General features: G+C 43.9%; 2 protein-coding genes across 2 annotated transcripts in view; one reads left to right on the top strand and one right to left on the bottom strand.

Moving 5' to 3' along the window:
* Positions 1 to 13,956: 13,956 nt before the first annotated feature.
* On the top strand, positions 13,957 to 17,619 carry adck2 (aarF domain containing kinase 2; the record flags this gene model as incomplete). The annotated part of the gene is made up of 8 exons (XM_079223377.1): positions 13,957 to 14,823; positions 14,987 to 15,133; positions 15,336 to 15,464; positions 15,700 to 15,795; positions 15,928 to 16,206; positions 16,410 to 16,538; positions 16,781 to 16,834; positions 17,330 to 17,619. 8 exons carry the CDS (start codon positions 13,957 to 13,959, stop codon positions 17,468 to 17,470), a joined length of 1,842 nt encoding a protein of 613 aa, XP_079079503.1. The 3' UTR covers positions 17,471 to 17,619.
* Positions 17,620 to 20,585: 2,966 nt separating this feature from the next.
* Positions 20,586 to 27,227, bottom strand: part of srpk2 (SRSF protein kinase 2) — a gene marked incomplete at its 3' end in the record, with an annotated part of 59,267 nt that continues 52,625 nt past the window's right edge. Inside the window, exons 12-16 of the mRNA XM_079223172.1 lie at positions 26,932 to 27,032; positions 25,902 to 26,009; positions 25,716 to 25,785; positions 23,839 to 23,931; positions 20,586 to 20,770 (exon numbers count right to left, since the gene is read on the bottom strand). Coding sequence (XP_079079298.1) covers positions 20,586 to 20,770; positions 23,839 to 23,931; positions 25,716 to 25,785; positions 25,902 to 26,009; positions 26,932 to 27,032 — 557 coding nt within the window. The remainder of the gene's footprint in view (positions 20,771 to 23,838; positions 23,932 to 25,715; positions 25,786 to 25,901; positions 26,010 to 26,931; positions 27,033 to 27,227) is intronic.

The following is a 27,227-nucleotide window of genomic DNA, read 5'->3' as shown; positions in this document are numbered from 1 at the left end:
ACCGCTTTGTCATCAATCAGGACTGGTGACATGAGAATCCTTTAGTCAGTGATAAACTATACAAATATCTCTCTTTACAGTATCAGACAGAGATATTGTGAGTGGGCCTTTTTGGTTTGCATCTTTGTTGTGTTAACTCTCTGTGATAATCTGAGAAAGTGTTGCTGTATGCAGGTGTGTGCTGTCAGTGTTTCGTAGCTTTATCAGGCCTTTGAATTGTTGTCAGCGAGCTGCTGGCTGCTGCTGCTGTAGTGCTCTGGAGGCCTGCTTGCCTGCCTCTCCCCAACAGCTGCTTTTCATAAAGATTTCATCCCCTCTATCCCTCCGTCCCTCCATCCCTCTGTCCAGCCCTGCAAGAAACAGCTAACACCATGACATCACCATCCAATGCTTGTTCTTCCCAAAACTGCTCTCTTTAGCTCTCTGTCATTTCGAAATACCTAAAAAGGGCAAAGTCGCTCACAGCCCACGCTGCATTTCACACTTATCAGGACATGAAGTCACATAACACACGGAGCGCAAACAAAAAGAGGCAGCCCCTAAACCACTTGGCATTTGTGAGTGAGGTTTGATGTAAAACGGGGATGAGGAGAGAACACGATAGCTCAAAATGGGAATTATATAATGCAATGAAGAAAGAAAAAAAATATTTATTTATTTTCTTTCTGCACCCACGTTGAGTTAAGGACCCTGTCCCCTACTAGAAGTGGCTCATTATAGCATGTGCCAAAAGCCTGGCCTGCAATCAATTTACCGCAGCACTGCACATTTAGCCTGCTCTCTCTGGAAACTGCAAACGGCAAACTTGGCTACTTTTTTCCTCCCCGTCTTTCACTCTGTTCATTTCTCTCTTTCATTCCCACTCAGTCCCGGAGTTGCGGAGACACAAGTATGATGGAGGAGGAGTTGTTTTTAATCCTTATAGCCCCCTCGTTCTCTTTCATGCTGAAATGTACGTCAGAGGTTATTCATGTACGGCCAATTTGTTGTGAGCGCTGCAAGGTTGCCAGATCTGACGGGACGTATGGGGATTTCACAGTGACTGACACGCTGCCTTGACCTGGTCGGCTTTTGCCCGGTTTTTGCTTGATTCCAGGAGAAGTAGAAAAGGAAGGGTTGATGGTAAAGGAAAGGATGTATGGAGAGGAGGAGGGGAGGAGAGGGTCGGGCAAATAAACAATGGAATTTTATCTGGGCCCTGCCGTCTCCCTCTCTCTCTTTCCCTCTCTGTTTCTGTCTCTGTGTCCTGTTCAGGGCCCCTGCTGCTTTCCCAAGCTGATTTCATAGCAAGTCCTTGGACATGAGCCAAACAGGCCAATTCTATGACTATGTGTGCCTGTATCTGTGTGTGTATATATCTGCCCATACACGCGATTGACAGCAAGAAAGTGTGTTACAAGCTTGGAAGCTGCACACTCGTTGAATTTGTTCTACGTGCCATTCAAACTTATAGTCCTCCTGGCCTGCTGTGCCGTGTCCTCTTGCCCCTCCGCTTCTCCCCCTGCTCCCTCCATTGTTAGGAGAGGATGGATGTGAGACAGCATAGAAACTGGGTTTACCACAGAACCAGACAGGAACTGATGGGGGATACCACAAACAATTAATTTCTCCCTGCATGTATTTTTGCTTATCAATCCACAAACACAACAGTGTCCATTGTTGTATTTCTAACGCCACACATGTAGCATTTCTTGTTATTGTGGTTGCCGTTTATTACTGAGACTCTGACGGCCTGGGTGTCTACAGTCTATCCCACTGGGAGCTGGAAGAATGGGCCAAAATATTACCTCAGAAAACGTATAAACAAACCCTAATTATAAGTGGGGCCACAGAGGAAGCCGCTATGGATGTAATTATGGTGCACATGCACAACCAAGGGACAGGATGATACACCATTTAAGCAGCACATGCATTAAATGAATAGGTATTTTCTTGTGTGTGTTTGTGCCCACAAACTAACAGGAAGTGAGATGTGATTTGCAGGAAGTTGGAGTAAGGCTGACCCTTCTGTGTCTTCTGAAATGAAGTCATCAAACTTTTGCACAGGAAGGTTTTTTTTGGCTTAAGAGTTCACCACATAGAGAACTTTAGTTCGCTGGTGATAAATGGGACAGCTCTGACTACCACAAGGTCAAAATGGCAGCAAACGGAAGGAAAACTCCAGACAAACTCAGCAAAATCCTCCCAAAGTCCTTTCCACTCTCTCCACCTGTCAGAGTTTACAAATGATCATCCCGTAACAGTTTAACCACAGGGCTTTAATGGAGAAGGTCTCCCTTTCCCTTTGGAGTTTGTGGCTTCCATTCCACATTCCACTGACTGCAAATGGTGCGGCTTGCAGGGTAATGATGCCCTAAAGTCTTCAAAGTGATAAGCCCTTCTAGGAATACAAGTTTGGAGGGGGAATCGCTGACATTGTTGGCCTGACAAAAGGTGAAAATTAAGTGGATAATTGAAAAAGATTTGCGGAAGCTTTTAAGCACAGAAGAGTTTCTTAAACCTGGACTGACCCGGTGCGAATAAGATTGAATTCTTCCACCTCCACTATGGCTTTTACCTAGCGCCAACAAATACATGAGAGGCCTTCACTCGCTCAATGAAGAGAGGAGAAGCCTCTCGACCTGAGAGGAAGACAAGATCATCACAAGGAGAAGAGAAAAATGGAGGAGGATGAATCCGTCTTGGAGGCAGAGCAAACAAATCTCTCTCTATCCCCCCATCTGGGAGCGGGTGTCGCGTTACGTCTCTTTGCAGGGTCGGCGCATCTGTCCTTCGACTCCCTCCCACAGACATGTCAGCCCCTCCTCCGCCACAGACAGAGAGCTCCCATCAGCAGAGCTCCTGACTCCCCAGTCTGCTCCCAATTACCCTGCTGGCTCCACAGACCAGTGCCCATGCCAACACATCCCAGGGCTTGCTTTCAAACAGCTCTCTCTTCGGCCTACACAACCCCCCCATCCCACACTGCTTCTGTCAAAACCCGAAAATGTGGTAGTCTAGCTTCAGCCAACGTCGAAAGATTCTGTGACGCTATAGAGGCCTCAGTATGTTTCGACCCGAAAGTGCTTGTTGGATTGTCTCACAGCATTTGAAACCACAATGCTTGAATGGTTATTGCGTATGCTTTACGCAATAACTGGTTGGCCAGGTGTGCTGTGGTGAAAGACTAAGCCGGATTTGAAGTTCTCTTTTTCCATTTGTGAAAGTGATTTTACACTTTCACTTGTAAAATCGAGTTGTCGGTCTGTCACTAAGTTGGTCGCTTGATCAATCCACCGCTTTGGTCCAAACTCGTATATCTCAACAACTATTGGATGGATAGCTATGAAGATATATCTCCCCAGACACTTTGGAAACCATGTGATGTTTTCCTCTTCTGCCGCTAGCAGGTCAAACTCTTCACTTACCCAGTGGAATATCTCAACATCTACTTGATGGATTGGCAGCAGAGTTTGTACAGATAATTATAGTTCTCAGATGATGCATTCTAATGATTTTTCCTGACTGTAGTGCCAACTGTTGGATGGATTGCCCTGAAAATAGGGACAGAGATTCTGTCATGTTAGTGCTAATTGTTAGCATGCTTCCCGGTAAATTAAGATGGCATCGTGAGAGCGACAGCTTGCTGTCCTTAGCATTTACATTGCGGCACTGTTGTGCCTAAGCACAGCCTCACAGAGTGTGGTAAAAGTAAAATGTCCATCTATTCGTGTTGGACAACAAATCTATTCCAATTCGGATTATTTACTTTTTTAGGTATTCAGCTCATTTCATTCCAGAGACAAATTAGTGCACACATCATGGGCTCATCTGGCAGTGAGACACCTTGGTGTAGGTGCACCTGCGGTTGGAGTCCTGTGGTTGCAGCCAGCATAAATCATCACTGACAGTGTAAGTAAGGCCATTGACAGGAAAGCTCGCCAAGCAAAAGAGGCCATAGAGCTCTTCCTGGCAATGAGCCTTACTATTTGGCAGGCAGTGATACATTTCAATGGACAAGGTAATTCATAAACAGCCACAGGTGATACGCACATATTCATTCTGTCGTCTGCAAACAAAGCTGTATTCTGTTGAACTATTCCTTTAAACAAAAGGGCACAGACATGGCATGTCTTAGACCCCAGACAACGCCTGTCTCGACTGTTAACAACTCCCAGAAGGCCTTGATTTTACATGTAAGGAAGTGTCATTGAATACACCAGCATTCAATGGGAAAACAGACTCCCAACAGTGAGAGGTATTTATAGCATCTGATATTACATTGCGCTGACACACAATGTGGGATTTTTGAGCCTAATGGTAAAACCTTTGCTCTCTAAAACAGGCTCGGCCACAGTAAAACGCACAGCAGTGAGTGGACCTGCAGATCCTTTCAACAATAACCTGGCTTCTTCAGCACACTGACATTATTCTCTGGGCCCCAGATCAAATTTCTCCTCCAAGCCGCAGTCTCTTGAGCTGAGCTCCAAAGCCAAAATCCTCTCTTCTCTTTCTCCTTCCTGTTCCCCCCCTCCCCTTTACATTTTAAGGGTTCCGCTTGAGAATTCCCACCAGAGCTCCCCCGTCCCATCCCTGCTCTCCTGCACGCCTGCACAGAAACATATTTTTATAATTCGCCCGTCAGTCCCCGGGGGAGCCGAGCGAGGCGAGAGCTTGGGAAAGTGCTCTTCCGGAGAGTATAACTCCAGAGTCAGAGTCAGAGTCGGAGTCGGCGTTTTTTGACCTCCACACACCCCGTGACCGACAACTGTGAGCCCGAGCCAAGACCGCCAGTGGACAAAAAAACTGAGTGAAATGGAGAGGGGTGTTTAGCACTGCCGAAGCAAGCCAAACTAAACTGGTCTTAAAAGGTGTGGGTTTCCATCGTCATCTACTCTGGACAAATAGTACTTAACATATGGCTAATGCACTTTGTAGTTCTAATTGTAGGCAGTTAGCAAAGACTAAATGCGAGCAACTGCAACATGCTGGGCAATAACACAAGGATAAAAGATTGTTTATACAAGAATTGATGATTTTGAGGCGATCCCTATCTGAATAAGACACCTATAAAGAATTTCAAAAGGACTGACTACAAGCGGACACTCTATAGCAGCATAAGAAAGATGACATTATTGTAGCCATCATTACACTACAGACAGACAAAGAGAAAACTACTACTTTCCCAGCTCTAGAGCTTAACAAGACCGTGTTTAGAGATGATTTGGGACGATCGAAGCTTCTTTGTGTCTGCAGTGTGTCTGCAGTATCTACTCATTAAGTTGTTACACTCGGATGAAGCTCCAGACATTGTTTTAATTCTCATTATAGAGTGGATCCCTAAATTGACAGGTAAACAACATTTTTCACATTCTCAGTCATGGCTGCAAGAGAAAGACGAAGGGAAGAGAAGAATATAAGAGCAGGAGTATGATGATTTGAAGGCCGTTGCTTTTACAGTTTTTCCATCCTGAATATCACACGCACATGCTGCACACGGCCAAACTAACAAAGCATGCGGCAAACTTTTTCCCATTTTGCTTGGAATGCTCATTATAACATGGCAACCGGAGCCTAAATCAACGAGCTGTACGGCCACATTAGAGTTACACTTTGAACCCAGATGGACGCATTCCTTTCCAGACGGCAGCCTTCGCCCACATGCAACTTCTTTTTTCCAAACTGGGGACGTCAAACAAATGGTAAATGCATGTTCACGTGCAAGTGCAGTGTGTCCATGCGTCTGTGCAGGTTCTGTTGTATATTTCCACGTCTGCGTTTGCATCGCTCTGTGCCCGTTTTCCTGCATGTGGTTGTGCGTGTTTTCTGGAGGAGGAGGAGGAGGAGGGTTGGGGTTTATGCCACCGCCACACGCTGCCAGAGCCAGTGGGCAAGACCTGCAAAGCCAAACCAGGCTCGAAACCATCGGCTTTAAGATGGTCTTCATCAGCATCGGTTTGCTGTGAAGGTTCTCTCGGCCCACATCTAACACCCTGCTATTAAACTGAAGCTGCCTCTGTCTTCACCAATCTCTCCAGACTGAGCTCAGCGATCCACATTCTGTACTGTTGTCTGTGTGAACGATGCAGTAAGACAGGGTTTTAAACTGCCATGTCCTGTTAAATGTCCCAATTAGAGTCGCAGCAACCATTTTCTCTTAAGCCGTGGTCTGAATTCTTATTAATACAACTTAAGACACATGAAGTGAAACTGCCAGACAGACGAAACAGCTTGCAAGAAACAGGCTTTGAAAGAAAGTGAGCGCATATGTGTGTCAGGGATATGGGTGCATCGAATGAAAAAAACATGGCCAGCTGCCAACTGGATAAATGTCTCCAGTGTCCAGTGTAATGGGATGCATTATCCATGCATGTATTTAAATATGTGTTGGTTTGACTCTAATAAGATTACTAGTGTCTAAGCTGGTATGCATTAACCATGCATCTGTGTATGTGTGTATGTGTGGGTATGTGTGTGTGTGTGTGTGTGTGTGTGTGTGTGTGTGTGTGTGTGTGTGTGTGTGTGTGTGTGGTATGTGGGGGGGGGGGGGGGGGGGGGGTTTGGTTTGATCATGACTAAACCCATGGCCATCTCCCAACATCACAGACAATACGTCCCCCACCATATCTTTGAAACAAGAGGAATTCTTTCACCATCACCACAGGACACATTCTTTCTGAGTGCGTCTCCGTGGTGACAACAGCAGCTCGGGGACGGCAGGAGATTGGCCCGGTGGGGTCTTTAAGTTGCGGGCCGCCCCCGCAGAGTGCCTGTCAAAAGCCAGTTCCTGTAAGAGGAGGGGTATGCAGGCTGTAACCTCCTAAAGGCCTGCTGTCACGTTTCTGAGCAGAAAAGAATAGAGGAGACAGATGTCACTGGCTGCATCCGCTAACACACACACACACACACACACACACACACACACACACACACACACACACACACACACACACACACACACACACACAACCCAGGAGGAAATGTAAAGTTAAACCGTGAAAAATAACCAAGGTAATCACGTTTTCGCATGACAACAGAAATATGGATACTTCTGTGTGTCTGCAAGTAGAACTGGCATCTAATAGTTAACTATCTTGTAAATTGAGGGCCATCGCGTCAACATGAAGCTAAACACTGTTTTCCTGGATGAATTTGCACTCTCGTGACTCATACCAATCATCAAGGCTGATTTCTCCACTGCAGCATGTTTCCGAGAAAGAAATAACACGCCGATTCAGTTGCGAGAGACGACAGACTTAGTCACGGTGCTAAACATCTGCCGTTTGAGTTTTCAAACAAAGCATGCATGCTAATGTGAAAAGAATCTGTGAACCTCTACTTAATAGATTTAAGGCCTCGTGTGTTGCATGTGTTGATATGTCGGGGTGTGTTTATGCGAGGGATCATGAGTCACGGAGAGTGATGACAAGACGTGTCCAGAAATGGGCGTGAAAGAAGGGAAAGAAGGGAAAGAAACAGAGTATGTTGTGCAAAATGAGAGCAAAATTAATCACTCAAGGAGGAAGATCGAGGCACTGAGAGTGAATATTCTGTGAGGGAAGAACACAAGGTCACAAATACCCTCTTTTCCACCACAGTGCACATTGTTTTGCACAGCAGTCGTGTAGACAGTTAGCCTCTGCCCCTGACTCAGAATGTAAACAACTGACCCAATCTGACAGACTGTGTGTGTGATAGTAACATTGGTACCACACACACACACACACACACACACACACACCAGAGCCCCTTTGCAAGATTGCAACCCACTTATTACCTCGCTGACGAGCAGACAGACAGTCCCTCTGTCTTTATCTCCAACTCTATAAACCTTCTCCTCACAGCGCCGGAGAGTCAGCCAGTCTCAATTCAATAAACTCTCAACTTAAGCCAGTTAAGTAAATACAACGCCAGGACAGACAGACACAGGAGAGCAGAGGAATGTTGATTTGTGGTTCGTAAAAAACAATACTGACCTGCGGAAGCTGTGATGCCAAAATGAAAAGAGCACTTCAGCTGCTATTACGATGAAGAATATAAAATCAAATGTTCCACTGTTGCACGTCACCGTGGGTCTTGTTCTTGGGTTTAATCATTGCCCAGCATGGTTGAACTAAAAGGGCCAAGGAAGCTGCTGAGATGGATTATGTTGGCTGGTTGATAACCATCTCTTTTGGGTCATTGCTTATAGGACACAGAAGAGATTCCTGTTGCATTGTGGTTTGAGGTTTGACATGCAGCAGACGATCCGGTACCCCCAATGAAGCGATGTGGTCGCAACACGGATACATGGATGTGTAAAAAGCGTCACGGTGCCCTGTGGAGTTTTTTAATGAAACTGAATGAAATTGTTTCTATATTGCTTGTATCACGAGTTCTACCAGCAAGTGCAGAAATAACACATTGCTTATGCATGCCACAAGCAAAGGCGTAGGACATTACGGGTGTCTTCTTGCAGAGGGCCATAAGAAGGTGGGCAAACAAGTCAATAGTATAGCATAGTCAGGAATGTATATTAACTTGCCCAAGCCATTAGTAAATAAAACTGGTGTTTAAATTTGTTTTAAAACAGCCATGTCAATTGAAGCAAAGGGTCAAGAAAACCCTGTCCTGCAGTTCCACATATTGTCAGTTTGGGTCAGTAAAGTAACAATATGGCAAATCAGAGAAGATGTTTGTCTTGGAAGTTTCGCAATATTTCCAAACATCGAAGAAAACATATGCCAATGTTTTATGAGGTAGGAAATGCATTCAAGCTGGTTGGTAGGCGTTAAGGGTGCATTCTGCTGAGAAATAAACTACATTGTGATTGTTTACAATGCAAACTCCACATGGGGCAATTACAAGTCGGGCTGGATCTTTTGTCGGTAAAGGATATGAATCATTGTCCTTTGTATTGCTCCTGGACCATACAGTATAACCAAGTTACATTCAAACAGTAGCTCACCTTTTGATATTATAAACCGGGGGGGGGGGGGGGGGGGGGGTCACTATTGTGATATCTGTTTCATTCATTCATTTGTTAAAAAGGATGTTGCACGTAGTGCTGTTTTCCAGCTCAGTTATATAGTCAAAACAAACACTGATGCTTGAAATTCAAAATGCCTCACTTCCTGCGGATTAGAGTATTTCCAAAGCCACAATGAGGAAGGTGGTCAAATAACATCATGTAAAAACTGTCAGCAATCGGCCATCAATTGAAACACTATCCCACGTCTTAGACATCCATCATACTGGCATCCTATTTGTCTGTTAAAAAACCTGAGCTGTGTGAATGACCACAGGTCCAATGTAAGCTTTCAAACACAACTGCACAGTTTCCACCATAGCTGGTTGTGAATCCCCAAACCATTTGTTATCCCTAAAAGCAGACTCTTTTTTTGGAGCCACCTGAACTCCTCTGTCCTCCCTGGGGAGGTCCCCACCCCGGCTTGCCGGCCCCATCACGACAATACAGCGGCTGCAGACTCTGCATGAAGAGGTGCCTTTGTTCACAGTGAAGAATGCTCATCTTATCCTCTCCTCTGCTCAGTCCTCCCTCTCCCCCTTTAACCAGCCGGTTTTGGAATATGCTGCTCTCAGTGTTCTCCAAATGGTCACCAAACTATCTTTCTACACCTTGTTTTCATTGAATAAGCAGATGAGAGCCGACAGCCATTGTGTGTGTGTGTGTGTGTGTGTGTGTGTGTGTGTGTGTGTGTGTGTGTGTGTGTGTGTGTGTGTGTGTGTGTGTGTGTTCATGTGAACTCAGCTACTTCAGTGAGGTAGATGAGTCTCTTGTGGGCAGCAGTAATGGACTTGGTGCAGACAGTTAGAGACCGGCTACTTGAGGAATACTTTAACTGGAGCCACAGCAGTCCAGAGTGAAATACGGCTCAAATAAACACGGACAAAACCACATCCTAACATGCACCATCCGTATTGCTTTAGACAAGCATAGGAGTACATTCTGTACATTGGACGCACACATACACACACACGCATCCTGACACATTCAAGGTCACGTACGCGCATGCACATTTAGACTGCAGAAAATAGGAGAGAATGCAAAGTTGATGCACATGCGTGAAGATGAAGGCTCTTGCAAAAAAATAAAAAAATAAGTTTAAAACTCAATATAACCAAATCTCTATGTGTGGAAATCAATCAACACGTTTTGCTCCAACACTGCTGACACATGCGCACTCTCCACGTTACCTTTCTGATGTGGGTGAGCCCTGATGAAGTGCCCTCAGAGTAGTTTCTCATTTTGCGTAACCTGACCCCGCAGAAGACAGCATCCACTTGCATGGTTCCTTTCCTTCCAAGTAGCTCGCCTTCCTTCCTTCTTTCTTTCTTCCCCCTCTCCCCGGCTCGTACACCGCTACCCCTGCAGCCACCGACCTCTCTCGCTTTGCATAGCCCCCGCCTGCACCTCGCGCACACGGAGGACGCGAGAAGTTTGAAAAGAGGCACAAAGTCAGAGAGATCCCTCCTCCCGTCCGGCCTCTGCGCCGGACTGTTTACAGCTCTTTCTCTCCACTCACGGCTCTGAAACACTCATTCGGACTCCTATCTCTCAATGACGCCGGCCCCTTCTCTCTCTCTCTCTCTCTCTCTCAAACTTTTCCCACCCCCCTCCCTTTCCTCCCTCCTCCTCGCTTCTCTCTCTCTCTCTCTCTCTCTCCATTTTCCATCATCACCCCCTCCTCTGCATCCCCCACCCACCTAAACCCTCCACCCCTGAACTAATCTGCAGCTGGCCGGTGGATTGGAGGCCTAGTTACTGGGGAAACAGTGTCCTACTAAAAAAAAAAAAAAAGTAAAAAGAAAAATGGAGGAATGGAGCAGAAAGGGGCAAAGCTGAACACAACTGAATACATAAATAACAGCCTCCTCTGGGAGCAAATTAAAGAAGCCCAAGGACCACTTTGCCTCTCTTAATGAGGGGACAACATGTTCATTTTTTGTATCTCTTTCCATGTGACAGTCAACAACAACAACAACAACAACAAACACAACAACAACAAGCCTACAAGTATATCACTCAGAAAGTGGTTTTGGCAGCGTTTGGGGTGATTACCACTGACCTCAGTGTCAGGTACAAACCGGGGTGTCCAGCTCTCCATCGGGCCCAGGGCTGAGGAGGGACTCAGTGCTCAAAGAGTGGAGAGGAAAGTGAGCAAGAGAGCAGCGAACAAGGCTGGACATGCATACAGATGACCAGTGTGATTAATGATTAACCTGTTAAACCCCACAGGCCCTCTTTAACAAGTCCATTACTACAAAGGTTTGTTTTACAGACAGTTTTCAAAGCCAACCATCTTTAATATCGAAAATGTATTATTGTCATTCATATAGATATGGGTATTTAATGACAAGACACTTAGAAATTCCCATTAATGAGGGTTGCAGCCGTAAAGGGACATCTTTAATATTATGCAATACAGTTGTTTGAGTGAGCAAATAGATACTTCATGGAGATCAGAGATGGAATTATGAGCCTCTCCTAGTTGGATAGTTGATCAAACGAAAATGAGTCCACAAATATACTTAATCATTGTTTAAAATGATAATTTTTCAAGCAAAAATACTAAACATCCCATGTAGCACCACTTTGTCAAAAGCAATTATTTTTGCTTTTGTATGAACTTCTTTTCTGTATTTTGTGAATGCTGGATATCACTGGGTTTGTGACTGTATAAAACGCTGAATGTTGTACTGTAGCTTTTGTGCTGTTGGAATTACACACTGTTTGGTAGTTTGATCTATGACAATGCATTGTCTTTTATAAGATATGTTTAGTCTGTAAAAATCAGAATCTGCAAAGTAACTATAATTATAGCTGTCAAATAAATAATGGAATGAGAAGTTTAAAAAAACGCTCTGGACTGAAGTGGAGTATAGCATCAATTAGATATACTACTAAAATGTACCTCAAAATTGTACTGTACTTAGAGGCATGAAGACTGTACAAGCACACAATATTGGGTACCAGGGTTACCCTGTAATTTAATCGTACAGATCTCTATACAAATGCATTCAGGGGCCTTTAGGCTTCATAACGTGTCCGACAGCATCACCTCTGCAGAGCAACTGCTGACCTCTGAGCCCGAATGCTGACCTCGCCTTTGAAATGCAAGGGAGATCTAAAAAAGCCTGGCTTGTCCATCAATGGCTGGGGGGGAGGCACAGGGGGAGGTGGGGGCTGGTAACATCTGGTTGGCGTTTACCCCACCTTATTGTGTTGCTGAATCCTCTATCAGGCCTACAGATGGGATCCTCCAGTGTCCGGAGGACTCACACCGTGACTGGGAACACGGCTGGTGCAAGTTCTCAGTCCTTGATGCTCCATCGTCGGCTGATTGCAAGACCTCTGGTTTAAGCAGAGGAAATGACAATGCAATCAAACCTAGGGTGTGTTTTGTCCTCCGCCTCCTCCTTTCCTTCATGACCCAGAAACACATTTTTGCCTTAATAATGCACCGCTTAAGTAATCTTTCAGGAACTTCAGGAAAAGACAGCATATCCTATCAGGAAGCTCTTCTTAATGCCACTTCCATTAAGGCCCATAGGCTACCATATACTGTAACTCTGCTCGGCCCAATAGCGTTTCGATCCACAACGGGCCAACAGCCAGCTCGAAGAAATTGTTGTTGTTGCATTAATCTCTTCCAACTCAAAAATGTCCTGCAATTTTAACACCAACAGATTAATCAAGTACATGTATTTTCAAAAATGTGATATAATTTATTTAATACAAATACTTAAATAATACCCAAATAAATAATGAAAACAATTATTTGTGGCGCTAGGAACTAGAGGTGTTGTTCTCTGTTATTCCTCCTCGACTTCACAAGCAAATTCAGAACACGTGTTTAGGAATGCATCAAAACACACTGTTTATGACTTTTTTTTTTACCGCCTTGTCAACTTAACTTCTGTATGAAAAGTGCTATAACATTTGTTTGCTTATAGTTGCCATGGGGTCTGCTCTTCCAAATTGAGATCCAAAAATGAACTTGTAGAATTTAAGCTTTTGATGTATACTCTTCCACAGCAGACATTGACATGTCACAGCAGGGGACGCTTTTAATGGCATTAATGAAGGTCATATTCCATTTAGATGAGCCAGGTCCATAATAGCCACATGCTGGCTCACTGGAAAGGCTTCATGGGACACTTAGTGGAACAGAGCCATTGTTCATGTCAGCTGCTCCCCCTGCTATAAGTCAACATGTCTCTGGTTATTCTATAAAACAGCAAATGGCTCAATCACTATGCTCAATTTTGCATCCGCGTTTCATCCATTCATTCCCTTTCCCTTTCTTCACAGGCACTCAGAATACTATGTGATTTGTCTCCATCTGTAGGACACTTGGCGTCTCTGCAGTAATTTGAAGAAGAAAATCAACTTGAAAAAAACGTTAACATTTTTGCACTATATATATATAGTACAAAAAAATTAATATAAAAAAAAGATCAACAAAACGGACAAACACGTAAATGTACTAGCTAACAAAAAGCGCACACAAAACACAAGTCTTGTTTTTTTTTTCTGGTGACGTGCGCCTTTAAGACGGCGCCACGTGATCTCGTCGGCAGTGCGTCATACCCGGAAGTGAAGCGACTGCCATGATGTTTTCAGGTTTTTTGACTGTGGGAGTAACGTCAGCTGAACTATAACATGTCGCACTCGTCGGTAGTGCGAAAAGAAGAGACCCAGTTTCCTCCCGTTTACAGGAAAGTGACAATAACGTCCACCGGTCGTCAGGGAAGCCAGTAGTAGCTAGCTAAATATTGCTTATTGTAGCATTAATTCAGGTCGCCTCTCTTTTTACTGTGCAATATCTTTCCATAAATTCGTGAATGTTGATATGTAGACCTAAGATTATGTAATGTCTTTACTGCTGCTTTAGCGAAAGGGTGTTTCGTAGAAACAAGACGGGCACATGGACAAAGTCACCTTCTGGACTGAGCTAACAGCCGTTTTATACGATGACCACCATTGTAACAAGAGCAGTCCTCCTCAACCTGAGGTGCGCCATCCAGAGAGCGGGCTCCTTTACCAAAAGCAGACTGGTGCCGAGCTCCAGGCCATGTTTCTTTAGAAGAGGTCGGATTTTAACCCAGATCCCCAAGGTCACGCTGCTGTGTTGGGGTGCAGTCAACGCATCGTCCTGTGCAGCCACATGCCAGGAAGCAACCCTCCCACGTCAGACCGCGGACAAGAAGTCTCTCGTCAAAGTCCAAGTGCACAAAGTTGTGTTCCTTCTCCGCATCAGTCTTCGTGCATTGGTGCTGCTCCTCAAGTTTGGCCCCCTGCTCCTCCTGTCCCCCTTGGCTCTGGTGTCCACGCGCTGGGCGTCCCTGTGGCTGGATGCCCTGCTGTGGGTGACTGAAACATCTGGTCCCACTTTCATCAAGCTGGGTCAGTGGGCCAGCACCAGGCGGGACATCTTCTCTCAGGAGTTCTGCGAGCGCTTCTCCACCCTCCATGTGAGGGTGCGCCCGCACTCCTGGGCTCACACCAAGCAGTGTCTCCGGAGGGCTTTCGGGGAAGGCTGGAGGAGGGTTTTGATGTTTGAAAGCAAAGAGCCAGTGGGTTCGGGGTGCGTGGCACAGGTGTACAGAGGCTGGGCGAAGGCGGAACAGGTGGAGGACCCGGTCTTCCAGTCTCTGGTGGAGGAGATGGAGAAAGAAGACTTGCTGGAAGCCTGGGAGATCCCTGGTCTGGGAGGGGTGGCCAGGTCCCTGTGGCAGCTCTGGAGGGGGAGTAAGGAGGAGGAGGACTTTGGGGAGAGAAGTCACGCAGAAAGGATGAGCAGCGCAGAGGAGGAGCATCTGATACCTGTGGCTATCAAGGTGAGAAGCCTCACCTGAGTGCATTGTGTTCACTGTTCATGTGACAGGCAGCCAACATTGACATCAAATTATATACTGAATCAATACCCTCTGGAACGTTTCCAGTCGTGCATTTTGTAAGGCTGTCATCAGATGTTTATAAATTGAGTCCGGTGTCTTACAGGTGGTTCATCCGGGCATCAGGAAGCAGGTGGAAATCGACATAATGCTGATGAAAGCGGGGAGCTGGCTCCTGCAATGTCTACCCGGACTCAAGTGGCTCAGTCTGTGCGAGGTGGTGGAGGAGTTTGAGAAGCTCATGACCAAACAGGTGGGAATATTCAGACCCTCAGCATTTATAATAATACAGAACTTTGGCGTTGTGCGCACGTTACTGGTTGGCTTACACATATGTGTATATAGGCGGGTTGTAGATATGTTTGTATAGAGGCTCGATTGTACAAAGTAAAAATAATGAAGGTACCTAAACAGCCAGCATGTAAAAAAAAATCTGACTAAACTTTTATTTTCAGATTGATCTCCGTTTTGAGGCCAGGAACATCGAGCGGTTCCAGGAAAATTTCCGCAATGTGGATTCTGTCAAGTTCCCAACCACTTTACGACCATTTGTCACCAGGAACATTTTAGTGGAAACTTTTGAGGTGAGTACAGAAGGATTTAAAATGTGTGGAAAACACTGACTAAGCCAGATCGAGCTCCAAATGTCCAGTACCAGTAAGTCACACATATCAGTGTCAAACGCACACGTCTATAACTAATGAACCAGTCTTTAACAAACTCAACCTATGTGACATAATGTCTGAGATTTCCAGGCAATATGGGAAGGAATTAATATACGAGACCAACATTCATTTTATATGCAACCTTTTCGTTCAGGAGAGCGTTCCCGTGTCCAACTTCCTGAGCCCCGAGGTTCCTCTGGAGGTGAAGCAGAAAATAGCCAGGATCGGGATGGAGGCCATGCTGAAGATGGTGAGATGCGTCACCTGCTGGATGTCGGCTGCATCAGATTGAATGTTGCCATTGCTGTTCATTTCATAACAGGTTTTTATGTAAGATTATATTCATCTGTGGTTTTTCTCCATCTATATGTCTGCATTCCAGGTTTTTGTGGACAACTTTGTCCACGGAGATCTCCATCCCGGGAACATTCTGGTCCACTGTTGGGGCCCTCTTTCCGGCTCCACCGACGGTGCTGGTATATCGGGGGAGCCCCCCGGTAAGACCACCCTCACTGACCTGTGGGACACGGTGGTGGTCAGCTTCAGGCCAGACGGGTGTCCTCTCCAGTTGGTGCTGTTGGACGCCGGCATCGTGACCCAGCTCAACGACCACGATCTCACTAACCTCAAGGCTGTGTTCACAGCTGTGGTGCTGCATCGGGTGAGTGATCCTGATTGAGAACACATTTATAAAACATGTTTGACACATAAAAAGAAAAGAAATCTGTTCCACAGCAAATCCAATCAGTCTTTATCTTATTAAATATTTTTCTTCGGTAGAAAAAAAACAACAACAAACAAGAAAGGAACGTAATCTGTAAATCAAAGAAAACCTCCAGGATCTTTTTGATTTCCTTTCTTCAGGGCGAGAGAGTGGCGGAGTTGCTCCTGAAACATGCTCGGGCCAATGAGTGCCACGACGTGCCGCAGTTCAAGAAGGAGATGGCCTATCTGGTGGACGACGCCCTCAGCAACACCCTCTCTCTGGGAAAGGTACCAACCTCCGTTTCTGCGCTCCGAGTTTGCGTTACTGATGCAGGGTTGCAGGACGATGGCTACCAATGTTGGCCATGATTTATTATGTTAAGGCCCATCCATTCTTATCAGACAACTTTCTGGTGACTTAGTATATACATAGTTAATTGATATTGGTGGTCCATGGCGGTCAGGGACTTTAGGAAAAAACAGTCACTGATTACTAGTAACATGTTTTTTGTTGTTGTTGCCATTTATAGTTCCAAGTGGGTGAATTGCTCTCCAGAGTCTTTGGTCTACTCATCAAACACAAGGTAAAATATCAGGAGGTTCCTAAGGTTACGTTGAACTAACGATCTCTTTAAGTGATATTACGACGGGGAACAACTCTAAGTGACTGTCATCAGGTTTTCTCAAGTAAAAGGTTTTGGGGGAGTTTTTTGTATTTCTTTTTGCAGTACTTTTGAGTTTTAGCTTGAAGAAATGTAGTATAGAAGGTCTATCCTGAGGCCAAAGGTTATTGAGGAGTAGCCTCAGCAACAGCAGACATTCAAGGTGAACCACAAGAGAACGTGACCATGGGAATGTATTACTTATAACTTTATTTATTAAACTCTTGATTCTTCAGACTGAACTGAATAATCATAGTCATGGAGCGAATACGTGTTTTGTCTTTTTCCCCGCTTTTTGACTATCAAAAGGATCAAATCATATTAAAAGATCTTAAAAGCCACATAAACAATCGTGATGTGATAACTACGTTGCTGAGCTTTTAACCTTGATGTTTATTGTCTGTTTATTTTTTTTAGGTGAAGCTGGAGAGTAATTTTGCCTCCATTGTGTTTGCCATCATGGTGCTGGAGGGTCTCGGCAGGTCGCTGGATCCGAACCTGGACATCCTGGATTTGGTCAAACCCCTGTTGCTAAAGAATGGCGCTGCACTCCTCTGACACACACGTACATAGAACACACACACACACACACACAGACAGAGCTCAAGCACAGTGAACCACGCACACCTTGCACCCGTAAGTACACACAGTACTAAGTTGTATATACTGTATACATATAGTGAAGTGTAGATAAGATGCATGTGTATACTGTATCCTCCTAATGCTCTGATGATGATGATGATGATGATGATGATGATGATGATGACGGGTTGTCTTCATGCGTACGATATTCCACTGTGGATCACAGGGTCACCGTCTCGTCACTACATTTTAGCAGTGACCGAATTAAGTTTCACACTTTCATCGCTGCTACTCTTGAGTTTTATTTATATAATATTTTCACCCACAGAAAAAAGGCATTTCTAACTGAGGCTAATGAACGAGGTTTTGTGCGCTTTACTTTTTTATCGAGTGCTAATGGACTCAGTAGCAGACACACACACACAAACACACACACAGCGTTTGTTGTGAGCTAAGATATAAAAGAAAATACTGAGAAAATCCCTAGTTGATACTCTGAGGCATTTGTTTTACTTTTTAATGACATATTTATTCAGGATGTCTTTTATCACCCCCATATTTTATTGCATCTTTTAGATAATGTTGTCTAATAAGCCACATTTGCTTTAGTGTGAATCACAATGTACTGTAACATTGACCATGTGAAGCCTTTTGCTAATAGTTCTCACAACTGACCCATGTCTTTTGACTTTCCATTAAAATTGTAAAAACATGTGGCATATTTTCAAAAAGAGAGTCTCGGCCAATTATTTCTTTCTTTTGTTGCCTTTAGTGACCGGTTGTAGGTTGTGGTTGACTGATGCAGCGTCAAAGCATAAAATTCACTACGGGATCCATTAATTTACAATTTTATTAAATCTGTCAATGAAAAACACAGACAAGAGACGCCATTCTGTCAATGTCATCAGGAAGAACAGTCAGCATGGCTGAACGAGTGAGAACAGGAGGTGCAAAAAAAAACTCATCACATACCCTTTATTGCAAAACTGTTGATTATTTTTTTTTTTCTTTATCGCCATCAAGAGCCAAGACAGCAGCACTGTTCAAGTAAAGAAGGAGGGGAGAGGTGACAACTGTGTAAAAAAAAAAAAAAATCTTTCAATATAATAATAATAATAATGATGACGAAAGAAATAAAAACATCTCTAGAAGACAAACACAATCACCTCAGTATAAGACGAGATTCTGTCACGGTCACAACAACCAGAGAAAAGTTGTTTTCTTTTTTTTTTTCTCTTTTTTTTTAATGAATTAAATAGTTTTTAAAAATATCTCACCATTTACTTATAGTCATCTTTTTTCATTTATTGCGAAAAATAGGCAACTGGACTAATTGTGATGATGCAAGTTTGTGTGTGTGTGTGTGTGTGTGTGTGTGTGTGTGTGTGTGTGTGTGTGTGTGTGTGTGAGAGAGAGGGAGACAGAGAAATAGAGATTAAGTGGAGAGATATAGTGGAACGTCTCGGAGCGTTGGCACCAAGAGCGGCAGCAGTGTGGCAACGCAGTACACTCATTCAGCCACCAGGTGGCACAGTTCAGTCTGAACATTCCTCCAGGGTCAGAGCTATGGCGGCCCACCCCCAAGTCAAGATATGCCAACAACAGCCTCTGTTTGTTTTGTTTTGTTTTTGGAATGATGTTTGTATGTTGAAACTTTGTCCAGGGTCGCTTTTCTGCATTGCAAGATCTCAGTTCTATGTACAAAGGTTTCAAATCCCTGAAGGACATCTACAAAGACAAGTGCAACCTCCATGTGAGACCGTCCCCTTTTTCTGGAGTAGCTCAGGGATCAAAGGGCTCCTCTATAGCGGGGAAAAGAGGGGAATAGTACCAATCAGGTCAGGTAAACGTGCCACAAGAAAAAAAAAAGAAGAAAAAAACGGAATTGTTCTCAGGAATAAAAGTCAGGAATAATGGCAGAGGACCAAGATTTAGGAATGTCAAGAGAGGTTGTAGTTACCTTCCTCAGAGGGGGCACCAAAATATTCTAACTTCTTTCTAACAGAATGTCCAAGAGAGGTGATGCAACAGGAAAGGAACCAGCGAAATGCACATAAAATAACGCAACCATCGTCCGTTTGTCGTATCCGTTCATGCTGATCCATCAGTCTCCCCATGCATTTTAAAAATAGTCTTTGACGACCAAGCGTTCCTCCGCCGTGTTGAATTGATTGTATTTTAGTTTTTTTTTTTTTTTGCTCATCCCGCACTTTCTCTGTCTGTCTTTGTCAGAGTGGCAACTGTCAGTGTGATGCACCCTGGAGGACTGGCTGCCCTCCAGTTCTCTGAGGTGGCCCAGCAGGGGCATGCAGCTCATCTATGAAGGGGGTGGGGGGTTTGATTCTTGGAAGAAATCAGGGTGTAAACTTTTAGTTGTGGGTGCTCTCTTCCATAGCAGGGCGAGGGAGGCAGGGATGGGAAACAGGGCTGGAGAGAGAGGAGAAAGGTCGACGTCGGCAGATCTTGAGCACAGGCACGTGCGCTCGTTACCTCTCTAAAAAAAAAAAACACACACACACAAACTCGTCTGTCTTTGAGGCCCTGGCTTTGTAAAGGCCGTGGCAGATGGAGCTACTCGTTGACTTTTCTTTCACGTCGTTGAAAAGATCAGCAGCTGTCAGTGGTCCATGACTGGATCCAAACACGGTAAAACTGAGCATTCCGGGGGAGATTAGACGGGAGGGACTGGCTGACATCTTGACGGCAGAAGAAAACACGTCTCTCTTTCAGACAGAGCCTGACTTCTCCCTTTTTTCTTCTTCTTATTTTTATACGTGAGCAGCATCCATCTTGAAATGATCTTTTTTTTTGGGAGATGTTTTGGAAGACACAGCTACTATGTCATATTATCTCCATACATTCCTTATGGGAAAAGACGAGGGCCTTGCGTGGGACTTAAGCCTACTCAGATAAGCATGTAATGGATGCGAGGGATAGGGCAGGAAAGAATACGTCTTAATCTTCTACTCTGACTGTTTGTCTCCAGCTTCTCTCCGTGCTGTTGTTCCACAGGCTGCCTGCCACCAGGGGATGATGTTCGGGCTAACTGTTGGGGGACAACGCGAGGAGGACGTCCGATCGGAGCTTGTGGCTACGAGTTGAGCCAAGGGTGGTTGAGGCATTCGCCCGCCGAGGCCCTCTTCTCAGGCACCATCTCCAGCATGGGCATAAGGAAGTGCGTGAAGTGGCCGGCGTCTTCGTGCGCCCAGCCGTACTTCTCCACTAGCACGTCGAACAGCGACCACGGCTTCAGCTTGGTGATGTGCCGAAGCTCACCTGCAGGGGGCGATAAGGGTCAGAGTCAATGACAGCAGGAGGATGTGAGGAGAAGAGAAAGTGGCTGAGTTTAGAGGGTAGGTTCACCGAAATTGGGAAAAACACAATAAAACTGGTGATGTTTTCGACAAAAAATTACCAAAACCAACAATGAATTGATCCTGCAAGTAGCCAAATGATGATATTGCTTATTCCTTTGTGCTGTGGAGCTCCATTGTTGTCCAAACACTATTTAAAACACGTTGTTGTGCTGGCGGACATGTTCCTTCATTATGATGAACATGGCCACTGTGGCTTGTTATGTGTCTATCTCCTGTTGTAGATACACAATAGTCCACCAAATGTGTATTAATACACAGTTGAAGATAGTCCCCAACAGATTAACAGCTGTTTTAGAAAATTACAGGTTTTGTGACCCATTTTTTTAATATTTACATCGTCAATAAGAACAAAGGTACTTATGGCGAAACGTGTTTGTTTTGTTTTTATCATGGAATTTGTTAAAATTTGAAAAATATAGAATAACACTCGTGTTATTACTCTAGTCATATCTAGCCATGCAGATATTTTTTATTTTGCTGATTGTTTAAGATATTCATCTCGGAGATTTCTGCCTCCACCCAAGCGCTATGTTGCTTCAAGAAATTAAATTATATTTAAAGAAATTACAAATCTTTATTCAAACCAGCTAATGCACTATCATGAACATGATCTAAATTATTTGGTATCTATACTTTAGGAATCAATCCGGCAACCCCTAATCTAGAGTAACTAGAACCACGTCTTTAAAAGAAAAGATCTTGCTGTTGAATTTTCTCACGTCATTTTTCAACGTTTTGTGCACACAAGCAAAACTATCTGCATGGCTAGATTCCCAAAGAGGTACGCAGATTTGTGCATTTGGTTGTTTGGGTGAACGGACTCTTTAATCTGATGCCATAGCAGGCCACCACTCTGCAGGCTGCAGCCCAACAGCATCTCACTGTGTCACTGATTAGTTCAGCCTCTCTGTTTGAACGTGTGCTACTCAGTGAGGTGCTGTAGCGATGGAGGGAAGACCTGTAGAGGCCTTGGCTGCAAACCACGAGAACAGAGGGCGAGAGGTGGAAGAGAAAGAGAGAGAGAGAAAGAGCGAGAGAGAGAGAGAGAGACGTGACGAGGTGATGGAAACAGACGTGGAGAGGAAGGTGTTTATTATGAAAGAGCGGAGGAAAATGATTGTCTGGGAGCACAAGACTGACGTAGAGGATGGGAAAAAAGGACGAAGGTCCATATGAACCATGGCTGCCATGGTAACCTCTCCTTCCTATACACTGATTGGAGAACTAGGGGAAAGGAAGCCATCACGACTCCCCTTATACTGTATGGATCCAGGCTCAGTGTTGAAGCATTTTTAGTTTTGTTTTTTTGCATAAATGGAGACGACGCTTGTCAGAAATTACTGTATGTTTCTAATCTTTAGGTGTGTGTTCTTATAGGAGTATATATGTCTCCAATCAATGTATCTACGTCCTACTCCGCCCAGGTTCCATACAGAGCAGTGTGCATGAAGGAAACAAGGTAACGAAGCCGCTCGATTGCACTGCACGGCCGAAGGCAGCGGGAGAAGCCCAGAGAGACGGAGCGGCAAAGTCCGACCAGATTACCAGAGCGCCATGGGATAAAAGGGAGAACATTGAGACATCGAGTGCAGGCTCAGACCTCAAATAGAGACAACATCAAAGGCAGAATATTCAGGTCTCATGGCACATTATGAAGAATGTATGAGCAGAAAGGGAAAGAGAGAAAAAAAGGAGAATAAATGAGAGAGTGCACGGGGTTATCAGCAGTACCAAACACAGATCCACACACTTACCGGGCTCAAAAAAGAGCAGCAACAAGTGAGGTAAAGCCTTGCTGTATGTAGGACTTCACTATCATAGGTATTCATAATATTGCTCTTGTACTTGTATTGCCTTCTTTTAAAGTGTGGAGGCTTTTGCTCATCAAAGAAATATTGATCCTAACTTTGATTCTACAGTGTGTAATAATTAATTACTTTGAAGTTTCACTGCTGAAAAGAAGGCAATATATCTGACTATCTTTTGTTGGTTTGCTGAAGTCCATATTAAGATAATATATTTCCTGATTATTTAGAAAAAAATGACTTCTGATTATAGTGAATTAAATTCTGCTGCATTCCAGATGATGAAGACAATCACAGCAGTCGTATCTGAAGTACTTGAATGTCATGAATACAGATGGGCGATAAAGTTGAAATCAGTATCACAATATTAAGAATATTAACAAACCAGTTTATATTTTGTGGGAACATGGGAGAAATAGAAGAAAAAAAAACATTAAAATAAATATTTAAATTGAAATATTTAAAAAGACAAATGTTCTCAAACTCAAATACAATGTGATCAAATCATGATGCTATTTTAGCAATGAAAATCACTAAACTACAATAATTAATTAACGCCCAGCCCTACAATTAATCACTAATTCCCGCTGTGATTGACATCTTATCATCTTATAATTCCTAATACCGTGGCAGTACTACAAACTTGACTTGATCTCAACCTCTGTGCGGTTCCTCCTCTACTACAGCTTCCCTACATCTGACCAACCACCGTGTCGTTTACCTTTCTTGGAGAAAAACTCTCGGCTGTACTTCCCGGCAGCGAACACTTTGCGTGGGACCTTCCCAAGGAGCTCCGTGATCAGAGCGATGTGGTCTGCCCACCACCACATACATCACAGAGGGGACAGGCACGGTTCATCATTACAGCATGCACACACACACACACACACACATCAACACGGCTGGCTGCATGGGACCGACACACACTGCTGCCGCGGGGCCCTGCATGGACACGCTGCTCCTTTAACACCTTGTGGTGGTGAGGATTTCATCTCACGCTTTTCAGTCATAATTTCTATTAATGCATCCGATTATTACCCAAATCAAATCCAAGGTAACATGAACTTCCACGTTTATATGGCGACTGTTCTCTAGTGTCCATGTCTGTCACATTTTAGACATCTGTGTGTCCCAGTCCCACCAGCTCTCTGGCCAGCGCTACCTCTTCGGTTGAAGAACTCCCGTGAATATTTTCCAGAGAGCGCAAAGTGCCTCGGAATACAGCCCAGCAGCTCTATGATGTGGGCTATGTGGTCTATGGAGGAGAGAGGGAGGTGGGAGGGAAGGGAAAAGGAAAAGGAAGAGGAATGAGGGGAGAAAAAAAAGAAGGATATGCAAAAGAGAGAAGGGTAAAGGGTAAAGACAAGGAAGGGGAAACTTAAATGAAAGAGAGGGAGAGATGAAAGTAAAATAAATTGTAAAGAGGGGGGATTGTGGGTAGGAAAATAAAAACGGGGATAGGAAGGGACAGGTAGAAGAGATCACAGGGTCGGGGAGGAATAAAAAGAGACAGTCACAGACCGCAAAGAAGAGAACCCTGTGTTAGTGAGCTGTGCCTCCACAGCAGAGGTGACAAAGAGAAGTGATCAGCCTAATTGGAATAAAAGTCACATGCATTCGGATTCAGAATTTAATGAGCTGGAAACTGAAGCTAGCTGTTAAATTTGGCCTCAAAGGAGGGAGATGAAAAGGTGTAAATCAGTACGTCATGATAAAACTGACACAAGCGTATTGCCTGTGGAAAAACATGCAGAATGAGGTTAACCGTGGGTCACATGCAATAAGAAAAATGACACAGCCGGTCAAAGATGTGAGGATGACGCTGCAAATAAAGGGTCTGTATTGCTTGATAGAGTGACATGTGACCCGTATATAGATGCACATATACTCACAGGATACTGTAACTGGCTAATGTTGCTCTCGTGCTTCAGTTAATAAATGTCAACGTTTTGCAGTTTCTTGGAAACTGATCTGTTATGCTGCAAAAGTCTCGACATTAAGCAAAATGACAGAAGTTGTGTGAGCTGAGGAGGGTGAAGATGAGTGGAGGCATAGCAGCAGAATAAAAGGACAGGATTTACAGTTGACAGTGGATAGGGGGATTCGGGGAGGGGGTGGCTATAGTTTAACTTTAAACTAAGATCACTGTGGCCTTTTTTAAAATCAATTTACAATACAACTGGTATTGATCTATCACAGTTTTTGTCCATTGCTCAGATGCATAGTTAGAAACAATAGCCCCTATTTTTTTATATAGATGGCATGCTTAGTAAGCATGCTTAAAACTCCTCATGTACAATCAACAATGTCAATTGCTGGTGTTTAAGAGTAAAATGTTGCAACTCAAACTTAATCCTTAAAAGTAGAGTTGTAACGGTATGAGATTTTCACGGTCCCAGAAAATATCACGGTTTCACTGTAGGTGGTATTACACACTGATATATTATTATTATGATGAAATAAAATGACTTTTGAAGGAATGAGAACAGAATTAGAATTTTAAAAAGTATTTACTTATACTGAAGGAGCCAGACTGCTCCTGTCTGTACCTTACACTCTGACACACACACTTACTTATGTCAGTTTTTTTAATACAGATAAGTAAATGTACACGATATGATAACTGTCAATTTCAATAGTGTAGTATACCGTTACAACCCGGACTGAAAGTTAAGTGCATTTGAAGCTGTGACTGCATCACAGCAACAATGCATCTGAACAATGGAGGTACTCTGTAAATTCAATTGAGTTTAAATACCGCACAGACATACATTTTCATATAAAAATACATCAAACCGATTTCATTAAAACAGTTAGGACACGTTTTGTATTACTGCGGTACATTGAACCTTTTCCCTCACCAGAAGCTCTTTTTCATCTTCAAGTCAATATCTAAAAAATATGGTCGAGGAAGTCTACAGTGCTGAGATACAATATTCAGCCATGATTTCGCTGTGGAATACTTTCACATGAGAAGTTTTCTGTTTCTATATTTGGAAATTAAAGTTTTGTGTACGTCATGAAGCTCTAAATACTCACCCTCATCCCGGGAGTAGTCCTCTCCAGAGTGAGGCTCAAACAAGTAATCTCCAGTAGCCAGCTCAAAAGCCTGCAAGAGACCAAACACAGTATACTGTGTTTGAGTCTATGCTCAATATGTATGTGTGACATTTAAAAGTTAAAATCTATGTGTGGATCGTACAGTGTAAATGTGTGTGTCCTCACCATGCAGGCAGTACTCCAGATGTCTGCAGGGGTGCTGTAACCAGCTCCTATCAGGACTTCAATGGAACGGTACTGTCTTGTCTGGATGTCCTCCGTAAAGTGCTTGTGCTGTATCCAGGAGAGGAGAGGAGAAAAAACATTACCCACAATTATTGCCCCCTAGTGTCTTGTTAACCTATGGCACCCACCTCATTACTTCAATTAATCTGAATGAAACCTAATGAAATTAATGATGTCACCACTCAATTCCCCATATATAGCCCTCATTTATTCCTGGGGTTTTCTTTCGCCGGAGGAAGATCTGTAGTTGATCAAAATGTTGATAAGAAAATTAAAGGGAGCGGGTGATTCCAGTTTGTGTGTACTTTTTGGATTGCAATTTTATTGGTTAATAACTCTCCATAAAAACTCCAGACAGAGGCTAAACCAGATCCTCTGACAAAACCAAATAAAAAGCTTTCTGCAAAACTACTAGAACCAAAGAGTGCTGCAGGAATGAGTCCTAAAACCTGGAAATTAGTTTTTGCACCTCCGGTTCCCTCTTCTTAAAGTTAATGAGATTTTGAATGGGGGTTTGGTTCGATGGCGGAAATAAGATCTGTGGTTTATTTAGGCTTAATGATTGGAATGTTTTGCGATATAAAATACGTCATTAAATACCACTCTCATGAACTTTGATGCTTTTCTTTAAAAGGCGGTCATCGCATCGACTAGTTTGCCTTTATGGCCTCTTGTGTGTACTGTAGTTTGTTTATAGCCTAAACGTTAGCTTTTTACTTTTGCCAATTGCATTTCTGCAATAATCCAAAATCCATGGGAACAATCCCATTGGCTTCTTGTCGAGGGAACCAGTGCGGATGCTAACTTCAGGGTTTGGCCTACAAAAGAAAAAGAATCATCAAACATCATCCCTGCATCAAGCTATATGTCCTACTGGATTTTGAGCAGTTTGAATGTCGATGACCATTTAATCCCGCGCTGCTGCCTGTAAAAAGACTTGTCAAATCGAGTAATGTGTAATGTGTCTTACCACCCAGCAGGCATTTCCAAGATCAGCGATTTTAACTCGAATAGACTCGGAGTTGCGTGGGTCGAGTGGGTTGATCAGGAGATCTGCAGCTCTGGCCCTGACTGGGAGGGGATGGAGTGGGAAAGAACAGGGTTAACACATACAGTAAGTAGAGATGAGAAGAGTCTACACACTGTATTGTACTAATACACACGTATCATAGACCAGGGGCTCACAATCCAACCCTAACTCCTGATGATGTATTTTGCGTGTTGTTTCTCTGGCGTTTTTTACACATTTTGGTTTAAAATCCTTAT

The sequence above is a fragment of the Taurulus bubalis genome, assembly GCF_910589615.1.
Source record: "Taurulus bubalis genome assembly, chromosome: 9".
Classification (NCBI taxonomy): domain Eukaryota; kingdom Metazoa; phylum Chordata; class Actinopteri; order Perciformes; family Cottidae; genus Taurulus; species Taurulus bubalis.
This window is presented reverse-complemented; position numbering and strand designations above follow the sequence as displayed.